Source organism: Leucopleurus acutus (assembly GCF_964270905.1).
Source record: "Leucopleurus acutus genome assembly, chromosome: 2".
Classification (NCBI taxonomy): domain Eukaryota; kingdom Metazoa; phylum Chordata; class Mammalia; order Artiodactyla; family Delphinidae; genus Leucopleurus; species Leucopleurus acutus.
The window spans coordinates 168,246,240-168,258,436 of record NC_139143.1 but is presented as its reverse complement, the minus strand read 5'-3'; the positions used below and the strand labels follow the sequence as shown (position 1 = coordinate 168,258,436).

Below are 12,197 nucleotides of genomic sequence, written 5' to 3'. Positions count from 1 at the left end.
GGCTCTAGGCTAGGGAGGGTGTGTGAGCAAGGCCAAGGGCTTGAATGGAAACAAAGCCGCTTGGAAGGCCACCTGGCTCCTGTGGAGCATAGGATGGAGGGCTCAGGGGCTGGCAGGAGAGGAGACATGGTCATAGCCATTCATCTAGTCTGCCTGTGTCCCCTGAGCCCTTGTTTGGCTACAAGTTATGCAGATGCTCCAACGGTGGTGTACAGGAGGCAGACACTGCAGCAAATGTTTGTGGTACCTCTGCTGAGGCAGGCATTGTGCCAGGCACTGGGACAGAAACAAAGATGAGGAAGATACTGTCCCTTCATAGACAACCAGGAGAGAGAGACACCTTGTGAACAACCTAGATTGCCAATTGCTGAGGAAAATGTGTGTCCAGGGCACCGGGGAGCAGAAAGGACAGGTAGTCTCTGTCTGGAAAGACAGGCTTTTTCAAGAAGGTGAAAATTGTATTCGGTCTTGAAAGTGAGTAGTTCACCTCATAGTCAAGGGGGAAGGGAGGGCATTGCGTTCCAAGCAGAGGAAAGAGCATATGCAAAAGCACAAAAGAAGATAGGAGCATATTTGGGGGAATGTGGTTCCCCAAATATGGATGGAGCCTGGGTTGCCTGGCAGGGAGTAGCCCAAGAAGCCAGTAAGGACCAGCCTAACTGTCAGATTGAAATGTTTGGGCATTACCTAAGGCCGTTAGTAGGAAATCACTAAGCAGAGAACATGATAAGGTCTCTGCTTTTAAAGAGATAATGGGTGCAAATGGGAGAACCTGGAGGCACACCAGTGAGGAGGCAGGTAAAATAGACCAACAGAGAATGAAGAGGTCTGACCTTGAGAAGTGGCAGTAGGAAGAGAAAGATAACACTCCCTTTCCTGGCCCTGAGTCCTAGAATTGGCTTTTTGAGTTGTTTCCCTCGGTGGGCCAGGTCCACAACTAGAGGTGGCAATTTGTTATGACAGGACCTGGGCTTCCAAAAGATAGCTCCCTCTTGGGACCAGTGACTTGAAGACATAGCCTTCCTCTGTGTGTTGAGGTGGGGGACAGAAGGACCGGAATCCTATTATGCAAAAAGGGAGGTCTAATGTGTACCAGCCATAAGTTCCATGATTCAAAAGACACATGACAACGGGACTTCCTTGGTGGTCCAGTAGTTAAGAATCCGCCTTCCAATGCAGGGGACGTGGGTTCGATCACTGGTCGGGGAACTAGATCTCGCATGCCGCAACTAAGAAGTCCACATGCTGCAGCTAAGAAGCCCACATGCCCCAACTAAAGATCCCGCGTGCCGCAATTAAGGACCTGGCACAGCCAAAATAAATAAATATTTAAAAAAAAAAAAAAGATGTATGAACCTCAGAGCCTCAATTTCCTCATCTCTAAAAAGGGAGATCATATCCCTTTTTTTGTGTAACTCACAGATCTATTCATTCGTTTGTTTATTCATTCAACAGTTATTCATGGAGCACATACCACGTGCCAGATGCTGTGCTAGGTGCTGGAGATCAGTGATGAACACTATAGAACTGACTTGTGCCTTCAGAGAGCTTGCAGTAAGGCTAAATGAAATAGCTCTGTCAACTATAAAGCACTGCACCGGTCTCATTATTTTTCCACTTTGTATCTCCCAATAAGATTGTAATCGGGTTTACTCTAGACTTCTTCATTTCCTTATCGCTATATCCTTGAGCAAGTCACTTCACCTTTCCAGATGACTCCTTATTCATATATCCGGCTCAGGGTCTATGGGTGGTTTTAACTACAAAAGGAAGGAATACCTTTCTGGAAGAAAAAGTTTCTACGGGAGGAGACCTCACTACAAAAAGGAAATAGCAGAAAAAGCTGAGAAATCCTAAGCACACTTAACTTTCTTTAGTAGGTATCCCTCCCAGTTTTTCTCCACCCACTCCTTTCATATTCCATCCTTATTCCCCGCCTTTAGTAGCTGCGGTCTCTTTAAATGCGGTCGTCGCTGTGAACTAGGCGGTGGGGCCGAAAGCGCGTTTCTTCCCGGGATTGTTAAGTTGTTTGTCCGTTTCGGGCTGCCGTCCTGCAGATCCGCCATATTGTCTGCTGAAGCTGCCGCCGAAGCTGCCGCCGCTGCCGCCGCCAAGTAAGAGCGAGCGGAGCCGCGATGGGTGAGTAAGGAAACCAGGCAATTGGGGACTCGGTCTGAGGCAGTGTCGGGGCTTGGAGTCTGGCGAGAGCCTGTCTGCAGTCTGCAGAGGATGTCTGAGTCTCCTCCAAATAGGGTTGAGGGGAGAAGCCAGGCCGGGAGCGCCGCTCAGGCCAGTTTGGGGCCAGGTTAGGGCCCAAGCGGGGAGCAGTCTTTGGGGGCTGGTTTCGGAAACACCTTGCCACTCCTGGAGCCCCCACGTGGTGGCCCTGGGCCGGACCCTACGCGTTCCCGGAGGTTAGAAAAGGGCTGACCCTCCGGTCTGGGCCGGGCTCCCGGTGGCAGGCCCGGGAGGCGTTTAAGGCAGCCCTCTCCGGCGTGTGTCTGACCGACGCGCCTCTTAACTGGATTCACTGGTTGCCCTGAACTCAGGGAAACCCTCCCTACGTCGCAGAGAGAGTTATTTGGCGAAGGGACGCCAGGCGAGCCAGCTCCAGGCCTGTAACCAGGGGCAGCCATGCCGAAGGCAGCCTGGGCCGCTGAAGGCCGGGAGAACTTACCGAGCCGAGGCGGAAATGGGGTGGTTCGGTTGGGTTCAGAGTGACAGCCTTCGTAGTGGTAGAAAACCAGTGCCAAGATCTCGTAGTCATGTATAGGTCGGGGGCTTTAGGTTTCTGGGCCTGGCCCTGGTTAGGAGAAAAGGAGCGACCTGTTGCTCTTTCTAAAGGGACTCCAGGTAGCAAGGCCTGTGCTCAGAGAGAATACGATGGCGAAGTCTTTGGACTTAGGGACAGAACCATCAGTGGTACTTCTTCTCCAGCAATGAGAACTATTAAATTTGCTAAGCTCTTCCCGAGTGCAGGCATTGCTCTGATTGCTTTACATGTCACGTTTTATTTAATATGCACAACCTATTTATTGAGATAGATACTGCTATTATTCCTATTTTACAGATAAGGAAACTGAGGCTTAGGGAGGTAAAGTAACTTACCCAAGGTCACACAGTCAGTGGCTTAAACCAGGTTGATCGCTCCAGAGCCCTAGTTTATAGCTGTTGTTCTTTATGGCCTGGCCCCCAAGTGATTGGGCTGGAAAAGGGGGAAAGAAAGCTTTTAATCCTAGGCAGAGTTGTAAAGGTGTTTTGTATTTTTGCTAGTGGGCCCACTTTGAAATCTTTAATCTGAAAGAAACTGGAAAACTGCAAAGTGAATTGCTAACCCCAACTATTGTGGGTGTGTTGGGGGTGGGGCTTGAGATTCTGGGATTGAGTTTTGTAAGAAACCTGATCCTGAGGAAACATAAATTACTCCCTTGAGCTGCAGGGCAATGACTTTAGAATCAGATCTGGCATTATAATCCTGCCTGCTACTTCGTAGCTCTCATCCAGAGAAGTCACTTAAATGTCAGATGCAGTGATGCATGTGGAAAACATCCAGTACAGTCCACGATAAATGTTATTTTCTTCCTTTCTGAGCCTTCCTTTCCTCATCTCTAGAAAGAGGGGAGGGGGCAGGGTTATCGAGGTGTTTGAGAATTAAATAAGATACCACAGTGTTTGGAGACTAGTAAGGGCTCTATAAATATCAGAACAGATTCTTTTCCACCTTTAATAATGTTTTCAGTAATGTTTGTTCCTTTCCTTTAAGTACTCTGGTTTCCAGAATCCTCCATTAAGACTGATAGGCCTGTCCTTGTAGCTGCAACTTTATGTATCAATGAAAAATTTTAGGGGCTTTTATGTTATAGATTTTGTATTGGCCTTCAATTTCAGGAACACTGCTGCCTCAAAGGGAAGGGGCTAATATTTAGTTTATTAAGCCCAGTGAAATAAATTTGACAGTGATTTACTTAGTTTTTATAGATGGGGAAACTACCTCAGAGAACATAACACAGTTAGTTACAGCAAAGCCAGAAGTGAGATTCTTACCCATTTTGCTGCACATAAACCTCTAAGAAGACTTCAGGTGTGATTAAATTTAATCCTTTTCTGGTAAACTTTGAAATGAAAGTTCTTCAATAGAGCAACAGAACCTGACCAGGGTCCTGAAGGGGAGTTTTAGTCTAGAGAGTCAGGCAGCCTCCTCTCTTCTCTGCAACTCCATTTCAGGTACCTCCCCGCCACCCCCATCCCGCCTTGCACCTTGTCTTTCTGAACACCAGGCCATTGGGGTTTTTGTGTGTGGGTTGGTTTTTTTTTGTTTTTTTCTCTGATCCTTATACTACGGGGTGAAATATATCCTTACATTTAATCCTAACATCAAATCCGAGATAATTTGGGTTATCCCCATTTATAAATGAGTAAACAGGCTTTGAGAAGATTAGGTGATTAAGTCCAAGGCTGGTGATCTAGGCCCTAGGGCTGGGAACGCTAACATGGCCTGCGTCACACCTCCATGAATCTAGAACCTGCTGTGTTTCACTGCCTCTCAAGAGTACGCTCCTCGAGCTCTGGCCTATATCCTATACTATTTCTCCTGTGCCAAACTTCACTAGCCTTAACAGACCTTTGCAGTGATTTCATTGCTCTTAGGAACCCTGTGGGGTTGAGGCTTGCAGCTCTGGAAGTTACTTTTTCTAACCCTCCCTAGCAGAGACCGCAGCCTCTCAAGACTAAGTCTTGGCAGACACCGGTCGTTTTTATCGCTGTTCCTGCCATCCTGCTAACCAGGAATCTGGCAGCACCTTCCCAGCCCCAGGGGGTAGGTCTTGATTGATATAAACTAAACCAATCATTGTAATTCTATCTCCCTAGGCTGTGATTGATTTAAGTATGGGCATGTGATGCAGATTTTGGCTAATGAATGTGAAAGGAAGCCTGGAGGACTTCTGAAAAGAGTTCCTTATTTGCCAAGTTTTATTCTGTTGTTTTTTTGCCACTTTATATTTTAACCCAGGTATCACCAAAGTGTGAGAGCTTCAAAGAGATGGAGAGATAGGAAAGCTATAATAATAGCGAACACTTACATAGAACTTGCTATGTGCTAGGCACTAAGTACTGTAATACTAATTCGTTTATTTCTCAGATTCTCACATTCTAGTTGAGAAAACTGAAGCACAGAGAGGTTCAGTAACTTAAGCAAGGTCACAGCTAGTAAATAGAGGAAATACTCAGGTAGTATGGTTCTAACCAAAATATAGGCTATTAAGGGCTGTGTTCTGCCTCTGGAAAGGAAAGATCCCTTTTCTGACTCTGAAATTGCCATTAGCAATGCTGGAATCATGAGGCAGAATTTAGAAATAAGAGCAGGCAGTTCTAAGGGTGAGGGTCGAGAAGACGGAAAGAATCTGATTTCTTCATGGTGTTTTTGGAACTGTCCTGTCACTGGGCTCTAGGATACTAAAAGCTGCTTCTGGTTTGCTGCAAGTAACAAAACCTTTTTGATAATGCCTCCAGGTCAGGAAGTAATTTATCCCATTTCTTAGTTTCCCTCCAGCCTTGCCCACCCACCCCACAGTTCCTAACAGCAACTTAGAGAGCTACTAAACTGTGTCCCACAAGCATCAAACTCACTCCCCCTTCCTGGTGTACCTTTCCTACATTTTTGTTAATGGTGGGACCACTGGCCCAGACACTAGGGCGTAAGATAGAAATCTTACCTATTTTTGGTTCCTTACTCTTTTCTTCCCTTCCTATATTGGCAGTTGTTGGATACTGTGATCCTGTTACTGATGTCTTCCCTAAATTGTTTTGTGTATGTTTTTCTCACAGCATAGTCCCACAAAGACTTAATTCTGTGGTCTTTAAAATTGCTAAGTCTCAGCCTCCTTGATGTGAAAATATGATAATACTATTTATTAATGTTGTTAGTGAAGTGTCAGTGAAGTACTAGGTGTCAGAAAATATTGTAAATTGTAAAGGTGTTGTTACTTCAGGAGCCTTCTAAATCTGTACTATATAGCCTCCTTACCCTGACCAGTTCTGCTGCAGCAACGTTGCTAAAACACCCTTCTGGTCTTGTCACTCTTCTCCTTAGTTTAGGAACCTTCATGGACTTCTTTTTGTCTACAGGATAAAATCATAACCCATAGGGTATGGTATTCAAGGCCTTCCTATTGACTTTACTAGTCTTGTTCGATTTAATATTTATCCACATATCCTACATTCTACTCAGACTACCTCCTTGGTATGTACTTCACCTTTCCTGGTAGAGAAAGTGACAAAAGCAATCCCTTCCCCACCCATCTTTTCCTATGAAAATCTTGGCCCTTTTACAAGATTTAGTTTAAATGTTACCTCCCTCAGGGACCTTTCCCAAATATGTGTGTTATGCCTTCCAAACTGGAAGTGAACTGTCCTTCTGAATTCTGTAGCACTTTGTTCTTGCCTTTCCTATAGCTCTTTTCATATTTTATCTTGTGTTACAGTTATTTCATTCTGTAATACAGTTAGAGCTTTGACCAATTGCTTAATCTCCAGAGATTGATTTTCCTCATCTCTTAAAACAGGGGTGATAGCATCTGCCTCATAGGAGTGTTAGGGTGATTAAATGAGCTAATGCTTGTAAAGTGTTTTAACGTGGTGTTTAGCACACAGTGAGTACTCAGTAAGTGATAACTAATTGCTATTAGTCATACAGTGAGCAAATAAAGTACTTAGTATGTGTCAGGCCCTGTGCTAAATATAAAAGATAAATCAATTTGTCTTTTAGGGGAAGGCAGAAACATATTATGAATACTTGTCAGAAACATTTTTAGGGATTAGGCAGGCAGGCACCTGTTATTTGTTAATTTCAGCAAATGTTTACTGAATGCCTACTGTGTGCCAGCTACTGTTCTAGGCCCTGGAAATACAGCAGTGAACAAAACAGACAAAAATATATATATATTTTTAGTGAAATCCTAGAGCTTAAATTCTAATGGGTAATCGAGTAAAATCAACCAAATATAGACTGGCGGGCCAGCTAGAGTCCCATGCAATCTGATGAGGTCCAGCCAGTTGTTGCCATGACAGAATGTAGGTCTAGTGTTGCCTTACTGCATAATTTCACATCCCTTTCCACAATCCCTCTCCCCCTTGAGGTTGGAAATCTGAATTTTCATATGATTTCATAACAGATTAAAAATTTTTAGATGTTACAAGTTAACTTTTAAAATCTAAACACATTTTGGGAATTCCTTGGCAGTCCAATGGTTAGGACTCTGCTTCCATTGCAGGGTGCCTGGGTTCGATCCCTGGTCGGGGAACTAAGATCCCGTAAGCCGTGAGGCAAGGCCAAAAAATATATACACCGTATTTATTATAAAAGGATGAAGACAAGTGTTTTTAAATTTATTTATTTTATTTATTTATTTTTGGCTGTGTTGGGTCCTCGTTGCTGTTTGCAGGCTTTCTCTAGTTGCGGCGAGCAGGGGCCACTCTTCATTGAGGTGCACAGGCTTCTCATTGTGGTGGCCTCTCTTGTTGCAGAGCACGGGCTCTAGGCACGCAGGCTTCAGTAGTTGTGACACGTGGGCTCAGTATTTGTGGCTCGCGAGCTCTAAGAGTACAGGCTCAGTAGTTGTGGTGCACGGGCTCAATTGCTCTGCGGCATGTGGGATCCTCCTGGACCAGGGCTCGAACCCGTGTCCCTTGCATTGGCAGATGGACTCTTAACCACTGCGCCACCAGGGAAGCCCAAGACAAGTGTTTTTAAATGTCTTGCTGATCATGATAGCATTGTGTATTCAGTAAGTATTATTTTTAAGCATATTATACATTCAGAGTAAGGTGCATGAGAGAGTGTAAGTCCATATTTTAAATAATCTTCTAGATAATTTTAAATCTTTGGCTGACTTAGATCTGATTAGCTGGTCATTATGTTGTTTTGTTTTGTTTTATTGTGATGTGGCAGGTGAAATTCTGGTACTTAGGAGCTTTTACTTCCAGAGACATCAGCTCTGCTGTTTCTTTGTTCCTCTTCCTGCATTATTAACATTATCTTCCATTCATTTTCTTTTTATTTATTTTTTTTTTTTTTTGCGGTACGCGGGCCTCTCACTGTTGTGGCCTCTCCCGTTGCAGAGCACAGGCTCCGGACACGGAGGCTCAGCGGCCATGTCTCTCGGGCCTAGCCGCTCCGCGACATGTGGGATTTTCCCAGACCCGGGCACGAACCCGTGTCCCCTGCACTGGCAGCGGACTCCCAACCACTGCGCCACCAGGGAAGCCCCATTTTCTTTTTTTAAATTTATTTATTTATTTTTGGTTGCGTTGGGTCTTCGTGGCTGTGTGCGGGCTTTCTCTAGTTGCAGTGAGTGGGGGCTACTACTTGTTGCAGTGCGCGGGCTTCTCATTGCAGTGGTTTCTCTTGTTGTGGAGCACGGGCTCTAGGCGCGCAGGCTTCAGTAGTTACAGCATGTGGGCTCAGTAATTGTAGCTCGCAGGCTCTAGAGCACAGGCTCAGTATTTGTGGCGCACAGGCTTAGTTGCTCCACGGCATGTGGAATCTTCCTGGACCAGGGCTCGAACCCATGTCCCTGCATTGGCAGGCGGATTCTTAACCACTGCACCACCAGGGAAGCCCCGATTCAGTTTCTTGGTAGGACTCTAAGCTGTTTATTTATTTTGTGAATGTTAATTTAGTTAAAAGTAGCTATCTTGTAAATCCACTTAACTAGGCACACAAACTACAGTGTCATGCAGTATGATAAATGTGAATGAACTAGTGTCTTCACCTGATTGGTATAACTCCCAGTCTTCCTTCAGGAAAACTTGGCCACCTGACCAACAGATAAAAGTTGCCAGTATTAATAGGCTAATGCATAATAAAGGTAAGCCTTACTTATATATATGTAACATTCGTATATATTATTTTTATATATATGTAACATTTGTATATGTTATTTATATACATATATATGTGTGTTAGTTACAACATATGTGTATGTTTTTCTTCCTATGTCCCAGTTGATTTTGTATCGCATACCATTATAAAATGATAAATATTTTGAGTGGAGCAGTCCGCATTACTATGGATTTATATAATAAGGGGGTCCACCCCGCCATAGGGGGATCAGGGAAGGCCTTTAAGCTAATGAGAGCTGATCTATGGATAGTTGTCAGTGGCAGGGTGAAATGATTATTTCACAAGCAAAAGATTGGTAGGCTAGGTGGGTTGGTAGCATAGGGGGAATGATATTTGGACCTTATCCTGATAACAGTGAAATGCCATTGAAAGGTTTTAATCTCAGAAGTGACGTGATCAAATTAATTTATTTATATTGCTTGACTGCTCTGGGGAGAATGAATTAGACTGCGATAACATTCCAACCAGGAGGTTCTTGAAGTAGTTGGTTCTTAAGTAGTGTGGTAGTCCTAGCAAGAGATGTTGATGGAGATTGAGGTAGTAACAGTGGAGAATAAGATTTAGGAATTTGAATTAGCAGGGCTTGGTTATTGGTTTCATCTGGAGGCTGAAAGTGGTTGGGGCAGGGTGGAATTAAGCATGACTCCTAGGCCTGTTGCCTTGAGCAGCAGAGTGGATAGTGATGCTTTTAACTGAGTTGAGTTTAAATTTGGACATTTTTGAGGTATCTCTGTGACCTCCAAGGGAAGCTGTCCAAAAAACAACTGGATAGAGAAGTCTGGGGCTCAAGCGTGGGGTCTGGGGATGGAGATAGAGGATTCATCATCTGTTTATATATGGTAACTAAGACCATGGGAATCACTGATAGTGCCTATGAAAAATGTATATCATGGGAGATGGGCTGAAAAGAGAACCTCAAGTTTCATTAGCTTTAATGTGCAGGAAGAAGGGGATCAGCAGCCACAATTTGAAGAAAACAAGTAGTGATTGATGTCTCATAAACCAACGGAAAAGAGTATTTCAAGAAGGATATGGCTATCAAGATTGAGTGCTGCCAAGAGGATGAGAAAAATGACTGAAAAGGTCTATTGAATTTAGCATTTTGCACTTGATCAGTGTCTTTTACGAAAACAGTTTTGATAGCATGGAAGCAGATTGGAGTGGGCTAAGAAATAAGAGAGGAGAGACAAACTGTTTCCAGAAGTTTGGAATAAAGAGAAAAGGAACAGGTTAATGAGGCTCTTATAAAGTCTAGGCAAGAGATCATGAAGATCTGAGTTAGGGTAATGGCAGTAGGAATGGAGAAGAAGAGACAGAGACAGTCCAGAAATAGGAAATAAAGCTGACCATTACTAGTGATTGGATATGGGGATAAGGGGAAAAGAGTTGTCAAGGGTGACTCCCAAGTTTCTGACTTGAAAAGCTGAGAAGATACTGGTACAGTTCCCTAATCCCTTATATCATTGTTTCCTCAACCTTTCCATTCATTATCACCTTCCTAAGAAGCCTTTTTAGACATCTTTTTTCCCTAATGCATCCCTCCCATGAAATTTTAACATGCAGATATACTCTATATCTTTTTACGTACAGTAAGTATGTCTGTGCTTTATACATAAAATGAGTAAGCATAAAGCTTGCTTTTTGTTCAGTGCAAGGTTAAGAGTGACTAAACAAGATTTTTAGGTTAAAAGTTAAAAAGCTATTTACATTTAACTAAGTTTTATAGCTGTATTTGCTGAGTAACTTTTATTTACTTATATAAGTTGTAATGTATCAAATTGCATATGCAAATTAGTATTTATAAATACAGAAACAGTGTAATCAGATTTTAAAAAATCATTTAAAGTTGTTCATTTTCCAGCAAAAACAAAACAATAGAGAAAAATCAGTTTCTTAACATTATTTTTAGTAAACTTTTTAAATTTTGCTGATATGAGAAAATAACTTTTAACTAGCTGCTAGATAGTCGTTCAGATATTGTTAACATTTTTCTTTTTAGCACTTGGCATAATTAATTGGGACACATTTTAATTTGTAGAATTAAATAATAAAATGTAAATTTTTAATTTAATTATCAAAACCCATGTCACACACAGAAGCACTGAGGATCAAACATAAATAACATCCACAGGGCAAAACAGGCATGCTCAGGCCACCTCTTGTCATATGACTTCAAGATTCAGCCATCAGTCAAGAGAAAGTCCCCCAGTCATAGCTGTCTGTTTGCCATAGCTTTGTAGTATAGTTCTTGCATACTTTTTGTCTGCCTTTTATGAAGTGAGTGTCAATGCTGCTTATGTAATACTCAAGAAAATCCAGCAAGAAAAATTAGATACTAGGGAATAAGTCTTTATTTGTAAGATTGAGCTTTGGAGGGCCACATACCATTGTAATATCTAAGTTCTCCCCCTCCCCCATGAACCAGTTTCACCCTTTTGAGTGCATAACACCTCCAGCAGGGTCTGGGATAGAGCCCTGTATAGTCAAATAATATTAATATTTTCAGGCAAATCATTTGAATATTAATTGAGTGGGATTAATAAGGGCTATAAATAGTCTCATGTTAATTTTGTTCAGGTTTTGTTGCTAAATGTATTTTGTGTTAGATATACTAAAAACCTTCTTATTTTCAGAGCTCTTTTGATTTCAGAATTCCAGATATGGGATTGTGGATAATGAAATGTATAAGGAATGTATGAGGAGCAGGTTTATGGAGATGATGACTTAAAAAGAAATTTTTTTTAAGCATTTGAGGTACTTATGGAACATGGATAGAAGGAACCCCTTGAGTATTAGATATGCACTGCAGATGTAGATTTGAAAGTCATCAGCTTTTAAATCTTCCAAAGAAGCAATAATTGTAATGAGACATGGTTAGAATTGCTTATCTTGGGGTGAGGTAAATGGTAGAGAACAGGCCCTTTCTGAAAACTCTGGCTTGGGACTTCCCTGGCGGTCCAGTGATTAAGACTCCATGTTTCCACTGCAGGGGGCACAGGTTTGATCCCTGTTTGGGGAACTAAGATCCTGCATGCCGCACGGCGTGGCCTAAAAAAACAAAACAAAACAAAAAACTCTGGCTTATTGGTTCTTACAGCCTAGCTTTGGAGGGAATGAAGATGGAATAGAAGGATAAAGGTTAAGAGAAAGGAGCTACAGTGTTAGGAGAAAGGAAGAGGAAAAACTACCTGCTAATGGAGAGCAAGAAAATATAGTCGTCCTCTTTGACTCTGACTTCTGGGAAATTGCCCTCATGGGGAATTGAAGCCTTTCAAAGTAGGGCTGAGAAGAAAAA

At 42.7% G+C, this 12,197-nt stretch overlaps 1 protein-coding gene across 2 annotated transcripts in view; it reads left to right on the top strand.

Moving 5' to 3' along the window:
• The first annotated feature begins 2,059 nt into the window (after positions 1-2,059).
• Positions 2,060-12,197, top strand: part of KPNA6 (karyopherin subunit alpha 6) — a 49,287-nt gene continuing 39,149 nt past the window's right edge. For both annotated transcript variants that reach the window (XM_082861426.1, XM_082861425.1), the window contains exon 1: positions 2,060-2,139. In XM_082861426.1, the coding sequence (XP_082717552.1) occupies positions 2,136-2,139 (4 nt within the window). In that variant the 5' untranslated portion in view covers positions 2,060-2,135. The remainder of the gene's footprint in view (positions 2,140-12,197) is intronic.